Here is a 12,809-nt window from a genome sequence, read left to right as displayed (position 1 = left end):
ATTAATTTTCAACAAAAGACCCGGGAATATATACAATGCAGAAAGATTAGTCTCTTCAGTGAATGGTGCTGGGAAAAGAAAGAAATCTGATTGTTACCTCAAAAAATACAAATGCACACAAATTAAATCAAAATAAATTTAAAACTTGAACATAAGACCTGAAACTCTAAAACTTCTAGAAGAAAATATAGAGACTAAGCTTCTTGACACTGGTCTCGGCAATGATTTTTTGCATTTGACTCTAAAAGCAGAGGTAACATAAGCAAAAATAAACAAGTGGGATTCCATCAAACCAAAAAGCTTCTGCTCAGAAAAGGAAACCATCAACAAAATGGAAAGGCAACCTATGAAATGGGAAAAGTAATTGCCAACCACATATCCAGTAAAAAGTTTATATCCAAAATATGTCTGGGACTTTTCTGGTTTTAAAACTGAAAGTTCTAATTTCCCGGAAATCCTTCAGTCCTGGGCAGATCGGGATAATTGGTCACCCCACCTACAGCACTCCTCAGAACAGGTAGGGTATGAAAAAACAGAATAGCGTGAGTCAAAGGAACGTTTTGTGTGTATGTGTGAAAGTGACTAATGTGGCAGTTTGCTCACACTTCATCCTTGTCATCACCCCTCTGAGACATTTTAATTAAAAGCCCACTGGATGCTGAGTCCTACCTAGAATGAGGAAACAGTTTGAAGCTTCGGTTTCGTTTTCTTTTTCTGGAGGCTCTGGAACTCTGCACACCTGAATGAGAAGAAAAAACATTAAGGGGCTAGACGTGAAACAGAAAACTGGTGACAACAAAACAGACTTGACAGCATGGTCTTCTTACCTGGCGGAGTAAATTGATGAAGATGGCCTTCCTCAAGGCCTTCGGAAGGCTGACATCGTAAAGGACTGCTGCGGTCAGTATCTGTCTTAGACTCTGGAATAAAAGCTCTCCAAGGTTAGCTGGAGCCTGCCTGCGGAGCGACAGCCCAGAATGTGGAAGGCAAATGATCATGGTTGTGAGGAGAACATACCCCTATCCTTCCAGTGGTTACCGTTTTCTTTAGTGATTCTGGCTGCCTTACCTTGTTCAGTGCTCCTGCAGCTTGAACAGGAATTCCTTTCTGGAGTGTCTGCCACCTTAGAGGCCTACTGCTTCTCTACCTCGTATTTCCTGGGAGGTATGTAAATTCAACTGCCCCAAAACATGTCTGAGTTCCTTAACCCCTCCTGAGAATGAACATCCTTCAGGATGATCTTTGGACAACCGTGGGAATCAGTTTCTCTGATGTGGCTCTCACCTGAGTGACGTGAAAGTCAATCTCTTTGTCTTTGTACTGGTTAAGGAGCCATGGGACCTGGCCCAGGGCATATTCACAGAGGTCTTCCCGATGGAGCAGCAAGCTTACTGTGGGGCCGTGAGCCTTAATGATGGCCAAAATCTGCAGAGGCAGCAAACAGATACTTAGAAAAAGTATAATACTTAATTATACTTTACATAAGTATAATATACTTATGTATATTATATTTATGTATATTATGTATATTATACATATTAAGCATAAGTATAGTAAATTTATGTAAAGTATAATACACAATTATATATTAATAATATAAGATATATAATAACTACTCATTGGAAAAGACTCTGATGCTGCGAGGGATTGGGGGCCGGAGGAGAAGGGGATGACAGAGGATGAGATGTCTGGATGGCATCACCGACTCGATGGACGTGAGTTTGAGTGAACTCCGGGAGTTGGTGATGGACAGGGAGGCCTGGCGTGCTGTGATTCATGGGGTTGCAAGGAGCTGGACACGACTGAGCGACTGAACTGAACTGAACTGAACTGATACTTTACATAAGTACATAATAAAATATTTCACTATGTTTTTGTACATTTCTCAGTATACCAGGAAGAGTTTTAGATACCTCCAAAAACCTTTCCTCACTGCTTTCAACCAAACAAGGTTTTTTCAAAAAATATTGAAGCTAAGATCACTGTATTCATTGTATGAAGAGTTATATTTATATTTGTATCTACATCCATATCCATATCTATGCTCATTTCAATGTTTGCCCCTCTCTTCTATTTCTTTAATCTCATTCTAATTGTCAGTTTATTTTACTATATTAACAGATTTATTAAAAACTTTTTCTCTTTCTTTATTTTTTAAATCATGAAAGTATGATAATAGCACAGTTGCAGGAGACTTGGAAAATACAGAACAATGTTACATGTAGTTCCACTATATATTACAATTATTTTTTTAAGTAAGTAAATTAAGATTTTTAATTGGAGTTTCAATATTAAACTCTCAAAAACTAATAGAATATACAGAAAAGTAGAAGGATATAGTAGATTGGAAAAGCACCATGAGCCAATCAACATAATTAAGGTTTAAATAATTTTCACACAATAGTAGGATACAAATTTTATTCAAGTTCCCACAGACTAAATTTTTTTTAATTAAAAATTTTTTCATTAAATGTTTAATTTTCTTCAGTATTCCTCTGAATATTATTATTATTCTGAATAATATTATTAAACATCATGGTGCTTAAAATGTCAATAATCTAGAAAATTTACTTATAAGTTTATTTTGCAAACAACGTGGATTTTTTTCTTTTTAAATGAACTTTCATTGGGGCATAGTTGCTCTACAATATTGTGTTAGTTTCTGCTGTACAGCAAGATGGATCAACCATATGTATATCTCCTTTCTTTTGGACTTCCTTCCCATTCAAGTCACCACAGTGAATTAAGTAGAGCTCCCTGTGCTATACAACTAATGAGAATATACTAACAAATTAAAAATCTCCCTGACATGAAATATTCTTTGATTCCATATCACTTCAACCCCACTGTTACCCTCACCCAATTCTCTTTCTCTTTTCTTGCTTGCATATCAAAGTTTATTGAAGGACTGGTCTGCGTTTGCTATCTCCACTCCCTGCTGCTGCTGCTGCTGCTAAGTCGCTTCAGTCTTGTCCGACTCTGTGCGACCCCATAGACGGCAGCCCACCAGGTTCCCCGTCCCTGGGATTCTCCAGGCAAGAACACTGGAGTGGGTTGCCATTTCCTTCTCCAATATCCTTCCATTTATTTCTCAGTCCACAATACTCTGGCTTCCACATGACATGAAAAGCGAACCCGCACAAAATATAAATGTAATGTATATTGATGATAACAATTTAGAAATCACAAAAATTAGGATGAAGCAGAAAACATAGTGCCCAGAGTACTCATGGATAGGCACTATTTGGTATGTTTTTAATATGTTTTTTCTTTACTTGACCTTTTCTTTTCTCTCTTTTTCTCTATGTATTTTAATTTCTTAGAAACTGACATCATTCTTTAATCTATAGTTCTATATTCTGCTTTCTCTACCTAATATTATATAATTTTTATCTATTAGCTAATTTTTCCTATAGAGCAAACCATCTCAAAAGTTAGTGGCAGTCACAGAAAGGAATAAAATTGTGTCATTTTTAGTGATGTGGATGAACCTAGAGTCTGTCATGCAGAGTGAAGTAAGTCAGAAAGAGCAAAACTCTTTGCATATTGTATATTGTAATATACAATGCAATAATATTGTATATTAACACATATACTTGGAATCTAGAAAAATGGTGCCAATGGACCTATTTGCAGGACAGGAATTGAGATGCAGATGTAGAGAACAGACTTGTGGGCACAATGGGGGAAGGACAGAATTGGATGGATTGAGAGACGAGCATAGACATATAGACACAACCTTGCATAAAACAGATAGCTTTTGAGAAACTGCTGTATAGCACAGGGAGCTCAGCTCAGGGCTCTAGGATGACCTACAGGGGTGGGATGGGCTGGCAGAGAGGTTCAAGAGGGAGGGGATATATACATACACATATCTGATTCATGTTATTATACAGCAGAAGCTAACACAACATTGTAAAGCAATTATACGCCAATTAAAAAATTAATAAATTTTAAAAAGCTTAGTGGCTAATAACAATAACCATTGATTTCACTTAAGACTGTATGTCAGCTGAGAGGTGGTTCTACCACATTTCCATGCAGTGGACATGTTTTAAGATTTTCCTTATTTGAGCACCATAACAATGGCCTCTGTAGATCTGCCTTTGCTTTTTGAAAATCACTCCTTAGTTTCTAAGATCTCATTCTTCTTAAGTCCTTCCAAGTTTTCTTAATTCTTAAAATACATCCTGTGTAGAATTCAAGGCTCTTTATTCTGTTGGCCAAGATCACCATTTGGGTTTCTTTTGTTTCTGCCTGTTTATATTCACTTTCCTCACCCTACTTCCCCTCCTCCCACTTAACTCACTCAAGTGCCACGTTATCCCATCTCCAACCTATGCTTCAGTGAGTTTTCCCCTCTTTAGTGACTGCATCTCCCCAGCAGTAAATGACTTCATAGGCTGCAAGCTCAGTTCTAGTGTCACGGCCTTTCTAGTACTCATCGGGTGTTAAGTGTTTCTCTCCCTGTGCTCTCTTATTACTTTGTGCACCTTCTTATTACTTGCCTAACTCTTGTAGTGAGCAAATTTGAATTGCATTTTGCTTTTCAAGTGGCTTTCATAAAAGACCTCTACAGAGTATTTAAAAAATTTCATGTTCGCTGATGATTTCACCATCCCAGCATGTTAAAAAAAATAATAGCTCAAAATATAAAAAAGAAACTAGAGAAGGTAGCTAAATGTTAAATCTTTTATAATATAGCAATAAAGAAATAAAATATAAGTTAGCTTACTTAAAAAATTATAGCAATTAAGCAAGATTAGGATGGGATGCAGTCCATGGGGTCACTAGGAGTCGGACACATCTGAGCGACTTCACTTTCATTTTTCGCTTTCATGCATTGGAGAAGGAAATGGCAACCCACTCCAGTGTTCTTGCCTGGAGAATCCCAGGGACGGGGAAGCCTGGTGGGTAGCCGTCTATGGGGTCGCACAGAGTTGGACACGACTGAAGCGACTTAGCAGCAGCAGCAGCAGCAGCATGGGATTATATATATGAATGAACTTAGTAATCTATTCTTTATAAGGCATTACACTATTATGAAATGATCAGTCTCATTCTTTAGATGTCATTTTAATTCATTGTGATAGTCATAGACACAGCAAATTTCTGTGGACTGGTGTTTTTCCTAATCAGTGATTCAGTCCAAATATGGGTTATGATATAGCTAACATTCCGTATATTTTGCTCATTTTAGATGTTTATTGTTCTCTCCACACATAGGTATGTCAGTTCCATGACAGTGGAGATTTGGGTCTGTTTAATCTCTGCTGTATCTCCAGTATGTGGAATGATATGACATGTCATGGGAACTCAACAAATATTAGTTGAAATAAACAAGTAAATAGTGATTTGAAACAGGAAAAACAAAAGACTTAATAAACCAGATAAAATACAACCCATCACTTTCCAAAAGAACTAAGATGAATTATCATGTTAAAAAGAGAAGAGGAAGTTCAATCGGGATGTGAGGAGAGCTAGCTGGAGTCATACTGAGCCCCACTCACTTGCGTGGGCGAGGTCGTGGAGGCCCACTTGTCCATGATATACCGGAACAGCATGAAGATCTTGTCAGAGAGGCGGTTGGCATCCAATCTGGGATAGGGGAAATCTCTCCAGTGGTTGACATACTTGTAAATGGCTCTGCTGAACTTCTCTAGGGCTGCATTTAAAAACAACCACAGACTGAGAAAAGTATCAAGAGGGGATGGGCCATAATATAATCTGAGAAGAGCGTACTGATGATTAACAAATGTGTATTAATTTCTATAAAATCTATGACAGTACCAAATGAATTTATAAAAAAGTGCTCCAGCCACTTCAGTGAAATGTAAATTAAAACCATAATGAGATACTGCAGCATACCATCGGGAATTGCTATCATTTCAGACAGTCATTGTCAAGTATTGACAAGACTAAAGTACAGCTGGTATTTTGACATTTTGCTAGTGAGAGTATGAACTGCTGCAAACACTTTAGAGAAAGGTTTGACGTTATCAACCAAACTTGAACATGCTTTATCTTGGACTCAGAAATTCTGCTCTGAGGTATACAGCCCTTAGATATGCATACATATAGGCACTACAAACTTGTACAAGAATGTTTCTATTCACTTTTTGGTAACAACTTCATACAAAAAACAATCCAAATTATTTGTCAACAGGCAGGATGGAAAAACTATCATATAGACGTGTAACTGTAAACAGAGGTGAAAATGGACTCCATGGACCCAAAACAACATGCATGAATCTCACAAACAGGCAAAGTTAACCTGTGGTGTTAGAATCCACAACTGTGGTTACTCTTGGAGAGGATGGAGAGGGTGATGATTGGGAAAAAAGATGAAGGGGGCCTCTAAGGAGCTAGTAATGTCCAAAGGTTTAACCTGAGTGGAGGTCAAATGGATGGCTGACTTTGTGACAACTCAGCTCTTTGTATACTTACGGTAATTATGTTTTTCTCCATGTACATTTTACTTTAATAAAACTTAAAAATTTTGAGCCTGCAATATATCGTATATATTTGCATCAAGTCATTACATAATTGTTTTTTCCTTCAGCTCCTCATACTATTCCTTGTGTTAGATAGTAAAAAATTATAGTTTACTCTCTCAAGGATATGTCACACAATACTATGGAAAAGACGCCGAGTACCTTAACTTTAGAACTGGTCATTTATTGGTTTATTCCTCCCCCTCCAGACTCTCTCATGTAATCTCATGTTGCTGCTGCTGCTGCTGCTAAGTCACTTCAGTTGTGTCCAACTCTGTGCGACCCCATAGACCACAGCCCATCAGGCTCCCCCGTCCCTGGGATTCTCCAGGCAAGAACACTGGAGTGGGTTGCCATTTCCTTCTCCAATGCATGAAAGTGAAAAGTGATGTTACGTTTTCTCAAATCTGTTTTGTCCGTGTGGTATACATACCTTATTTGTTTGTATTCTGAAACAACAAACACAACATCTGTTTCTTTGCTGATTGATTGCACAGCTAGATGGATGGCTATTAAATTGTATATATTTTCTTTATAGTATAGACATTTAACCTTAACTGGCAGTCAGACAAAGGTTGTTTTAGGACCAAAGAGCACTTAGATACTTTATAATACACAGATAAGAATTCCCTTATTCATTGCATTGTGATTTCTGATTTTATTTTCTTTTACCTTCTTGGTTATTAATACTGGAGGTAGAAATGCACTTAGAGGCACAAATGTTGTTTTGCTGGAACACAATATTAACTGTGACGATAAGTAGGGAAAATAAAAAAATACTGAAAACTGCTAATCTAGTATCGTAGTTTGAGTCCTTGACTTAGACTGTCATACTTCACATCTTGTCTCTGTCATGTATTGGCTATGTGATTGCAGGCAAGCTGTTTAACCTTTCTAAGCCTCAATTTCTCATCTGTAAAATGAACTGAAATTGTTATCTGCTCAATGTAGTAACTGTGAGGGCTAAATGAAAGAATAATCTAAAAATACCCACGGCAGTACCCAGGTAGATAGTAAATTCTCAATATTTATCAGGTACAAATCTTACCTTCACTGAGGACAGACAAGAAGAAACAGGCAAAATAGAACAGAGAAGACTTGGATGATAAGTAAAGAAGGCATTCCTGACAGCATGGGCCTTAAAATACTATAAAATAATAGTCACAGAGATGTCAGTGGTGGAAGGAATCTCAGCAGTCACTTCATTTATTGTTTTAAGAGGTGAAATTGAGGTTGAGAGAAGGACAGAATCACCTGATGCCTCAGTGACTCATCAGAGGAGAGAGTTCAGGTCTTCAGACTCATCCAAGAAGCCTCTTATTGTTCAAAGAATGCTTTTTCCAGGAACTGAAGGGCATGCCATTCTCTGCAGACTATTGATTACTATAGATGTCTTTCAGTTTTGGGGTAGAAGGGACTTGTGATCATAGTTTGTATACCCATTTTCCTTGATTTTATGATTGCTTGTGCTTTTATTAGACTATTTACTTATCATTTTCACAGTATTTCATTACAAAGAGATACCAAAATTTAGCCCATCTTTTTGGGCTGCAAAATCACTGAAGATGGTGACTGAAGCCATGAAATTAAAAGACGCTTACTCCTTGCAAGAAAAGTTATGACCAACCTAGATAGCATATTGAAAAGCAGAGACATTACTTTGCCAACAAAGGTCCGTTTAGTTGAGGCTATGGTTTTTCCATAGCCTTGGTCATGTATGGATGGTCATGTATGGATGTGAGAATCGGACTGTGAAGAAAGCTGAGCGCTGAAGAATTGGTGCTTTTGAATTGTGATGTTGGAGAAGACTCTTGAGAGCCCTTGGACTGCAAGGAGATCCAACCAGTCCATTCTGAAGGAGATCAGCCCTGGGATTTCTTTGGAAGGAATGATGCTAAAGCTGAAACTCCAGTACTTTGGCCACCTCATGTGAAGAGTTGACTCATTGGAAAAGACTCTGATGCTGGGAGGAATTGGGGGCAGAAGGAAAAGGGGACGACAGAGGATGAGATGGCTGGATGGCATCACCGACTCAATGAATGTGAGTTTGAGTGAACTCTGGGAATTGGTGATGGACAGGGAGGCCTGGCGTGCTGTGCTTCATGGGGTTGCAAAGAGTCGGACACGACTGAGCAACTGAACTGAACTGAAGAGCTAGTAAGATCTCATAATCACTACAGAAAGTGTGGTCCAGTTGAAAAAGGAAACTAGTAGAAACTGATTACGTAGGACAGTGGAAAGAATATGGGCTGGGTGGCCATATAGATCTGAATGCCACCTCTCCATCACATTGACTGTCATGACTTTGAGAGAAAATCACTTAACTCCCTTGACCCTCAGTTTCTCATCTGTAAAATGGGCTAATAGTACTTTGTAGAATTGCAGTGAGGATTGATAGGGGTAACTCCTGGCAGAAGGCCTTCCATGTGGAAGGCCCTCAGTAAATGGTAGATACTACTACTAGAAAGGACATGAGTAAAAGGAAAAATAAGACATTTGCTCCACTTATAGTCTGATCTTAACAAAGGGGAAACCGCAGGGATACCCACCAACGCAGAAAGCACCTTTCATCCTCTCCTCCTCGGTCAGCCTGAGCATGGTTTGCATGGTGAGCAGGGTCATCATCATGAAGGGAATACTCTGGGACACTGCAGGAAGGGCACAAGAGGAATTTCTGTCACAGCTCCCCAAACCATCATCAGTTAACAAGAATTTCAAAGCAGATGAGGTGTGGTGGGAAGCCATTCTGTCCCATGCCCACCCCCCAATGCCAGCCTGTACAGTAAGTCTTCTTCATATGAATCTTCAAGTTGCAAACTTTCAAAGATGAGAATGTGCAATTGCCTGTCCAGTCTCATACGTTAGTTCACGTGTCTGGTATACAATGTCATGTGCAAGTAGACATGTTCTTTACCGTCCAGTACTGTAGACAATACAGAAGTATATAATTTTTATTCCAAGCCCATCATGTCTGGAAGCAAGCACAAAAGCTGTGGTGATGTAGCTTGGGATTACTGTACTTTTCAAGGTACTGTACAGTAGGATTAAAATATTTTCTCCATATTTTGTGTTCATTTTTAATGTATTATTTGTGTGAAAATTATTATAAACCTATTACAGTACAGTACTATACAGCTGACCATGCTAGGCTAACTTTGTTGGACTGAACGAACAAACTGGACTTACAAACATGCTCTTGGAATGGAACTCAGTCACATCTGGCAGACTTACTGTAGTTAGAGCACCTTAAAATAAGGTGCTTTCTGTTAGTTGTCTGTACCTGTTGCTTCTTAGCAATTACTTTGGATAATTATTTTGTTAATGTTCATCCCTCCCACCAGAACTTGCCTGTATCCCCAGGGCCTAGCACAGGCGATATGCTAAATAAATAAATAAATATGTTAAATAAAGAAGAAAGCATCCTAGGAAACCCTTACTTCATGTAAGAGTTGAGTGGTTTGCAGAATATGCCTTGTGGAAAATGTGCTTCTGCAAACACAAGGCCAGATGAAAGGAGAGGTGAAGGTGGGAGAAAGAGTCCAGCCAAATTCAGAGCAGCGTGGACCCATGGCTGGAGGACAGGCCCATCCAAGCTCACAAACAGCAGCCCAGACGGGTCAGTATTTCTTTAGTACCGAAGGAAGTAGGAGAGACACTCCCCCTCTGCTGTTTGCTCCCATTTGGGTTTAGACAATTAAAATGATGGTTTCCCAGGGAAAATGTGGAGGCTATTCCCTCCGTACCGTAGCTGGTTGCCAGTTCAGCCAGGGCAAGCACAACGAACTCGTTTGGTAGCTCCAGAATCCTGAAGTTACTTTGTACTTCATACATTACAGAGTTGAAGTCATGTGCAGCAAGAGACACCAATACCTCCCCAGCTAGCATTCTGATTTCTCTGAGGATCTGAAGAAGAAAAGGAAGATAACAATAACAGCCAGCATGAATCAGCAGAGGGGAAATAGTTGACATAATATTTATAAGTTCTCTACCTTTTCAATCGAGGGAGAACAGGCTGTTACAAACCCTGTGTGGAAGACTCTAGGGTAGATGTCAGCAGCTGGGAAGCGGATGTGATTCAAAAGCTTCTCAAAGCCAGGTTTTCATAGAGTTCTTGTAAACTCGAGGCAATGCATATTTTCTAGCTAATTAATCAGGTACCGTGAACTTAAGATTTACGTTTAAGTGATATGAATTACTGAAGGGAATGGAGAAAGAAAAATGGGCTGGGAGTCCAGAGCTTTGAGTTTTAGTATTGTCCTGATCTAATTATCCTTAATGTTGGAGATATTTGGAGGGGCCTTTGCTTTTGGTAATGGGGAATGAAGTCAATTTGATCCACTTTCCTGCTGAGCAAAAGAAAAAGTGCTGGGCAAGATATTAAAAAATATACTCGTAGAAACATCAAAGACAATCACAATATAAGGTGGAATGAATTACTGAATTGAAATCTGGACAAGACTGGAAATCCAGAGATGTGAATTTTGCCTTTGGGACTGCTTTGCAGCTTTTCTGGACAATAGTCAGAATTCAGGGCCAACCAATAGTGAGACCCTGGTCATCCTATGTTTTAAGAGCTGCGTTCATATGGGAGGTTAAATTGGCTCTCCGTGGACTAGAGTCCAACCTTGAGTCACGGAAGTTGCCCAGAAAAATCCCAAGCCTTGAAATTAGATTGCTTGTACCTCGGCAGGTGAACAAGTGAAAATCCTTTCTGGAAGGAAATAATGTAAGACTCAAACTACTTCTACAAATAATTTTTCAGACACAATGCCTAGTATACATGGACAATTAGGCATATGAAGAGATAGGAATTCACATGGGAACAAAGAAATTTGGGTTCTAGTTTATTCATTCTGTTGATAGATAGCTGTGTTACTTTGCAAACAATCTCTCTAAGCACCAATTTCCTCACCTAAAAGTGAATGGGATATTACTTCTAAAACTTTTCGAAGCTCTACCTTGGTTTCCTCATCTGTGATGGGGTAAATAATATCCAGGTTACCATGAAAAACAAATAGAAGTGATCTACGGTCCTTGTAGTGATGTAAAAAATGTTTATGGATGTCTACATGGGTGCAGTTGCGTCACATAAAGACCTGTTACTGGCCCTGACACTGATGCATCATTAAGGATAAAACTTACATTGTCATCTCTCATGTCCTTAGAAGCATAATAAATCAACCTTTGGACAATTGCATCATCCAAGATGTCGGTATTCTGAATAGTGGAAGCGAGATGACCATAAATGTCTTCCTGTGAACATACAAAGTTATACACAGAAATTTGAGTTGCAAAACTAAAAGAGTCAGAATATATCCAGATGAATAATACCGTTAAACTAAGCAAAGTATCTACCAGATTTTATATACCCTAATTGAGGCTTCCTTAACATAATATAGGCTTCCCAGATGGCACAGTGGTAAAGAATCTGCCTGCCAATGCGGGAGACCCAAGACACGTGGGTTCGGTCCCTGGGTCCAGAAAATTCCCCGGAGTAGGAAATGGCAACCCATTCCAGTATTCTTGCTTGGAAAATTCCAAGGTCAGAGGAGCCTGGCAGGCTACAGTCCATGGTGTAGCAAAGAAGTGAACATGACTGAGCACACATGCACTTAACATAATATGCATCTTTAGGAATCAAAGGCTTATAGGTAAAGCGAAGTTCATTCTAAAACCTGTTTTAATATGACCATATTTCTAAGGCAGTATCTAACTGAAGGCAGGAATGGGTCACTTGACATACTAAAGTCTCTCGAAATCCTCTGTTGTAAGGCCCTCAGGGCAATGGAAATGCCCATCACCCTAATTGTTGCTTTTACTACCAAAGAGCACCTATAGCATTAAGGAATATGATGTCATTCCCAAAGAGGCTGAAAGTTATGCAACTTGTTCCTAAAGGGGATTTGTAAGCCCTTATTTCATCTATGCCTTTGTGGAGGAGAAGTTGTGAACTCCTTTCCACAGAGCTGCAGCCTCTGGGAACTACATGGCTTGAGCAGATGTTGTGTGTGAGGGCTCTTCTCAATCTCTTAGATGGCCACAAGGCCTTTGGAAGATGAGAGACTGGTCTTCTGAAATCTCCAAGAGCCTCAGGCATGTTACCTTGAGGTACTATGCCTGTGTTTAAGGTGTGAGATAACTCACTTTGCGTACAGGATTCTAATATGGAGTCAGGGTTGAGAACCACTGGATTAAGAGATAAAGGTGTAGGCACCGCCCTTCACAGGGAGGTTACACTGAATAATGATTAGGAGCATTATTTTGGAATCAGATGGGCTTGTCTACTATTCTCAAGCATGTTACTTCTCTGGGCCT

General features: G+C 39.2%; 1 protein-coding gene across 1 annotated transcript in view; it reads right to left on the bottom strand.

The window, feature by feature from the left end:
* MROH2B (maestro heat like repeat family member 2B) overlaps positions 1-12,809 on the bottom strand; it is a 73,258-nt gene that overhangs the window by 58,218 nt on the left and 2,231 nt on the right. Inside the window, exons 3-9 of the mRNA XM_005889725.2 lie at positions 11,637-11,747; positions 10,238-10,397; positions 9,044-9,142; positions 5,511-5,665; positions 1,285-1,425; positions 828-920; positions 670-739 (exon numbers count right to left, since the gene is read on the bottom strand). Of these exons, the coding sequence (XP_005889787.1) occupies positions 670-739; positions 828-920; positions 1,285-1,425; positions 5,511-5,665; positions 9,044-9,142; positions 10,238-10,397; positions 11,637-11,747 (829 nt within the window). The remainder of the gene's footprint in view (positions 1-669; positions 740-827; positions 921-1,284; positions 1,426-5,510; positions 5,666-9,043; positions 9,143-10,237; positions 10,398-11,636; positions 11,748-12,809) is intronic.

Source organism: Bos mutus, chromosome 20, assembly GCF_027580195.1.
Source record: "Bos mutus isolate GX-2022 chromosome 20, NWIPB_WYAK_1.1, whole genome shotgun sequence".
NCBI lineage: Eukaryota > Metazoa > Chordata > Mammalia > Artiodactyla > Bovidae > Bos > Bos mutus.
Note: the sequence above shows the minus strand (reverse complement) of the source record. Positions and strands in the feature narration are given on the sequence as shown.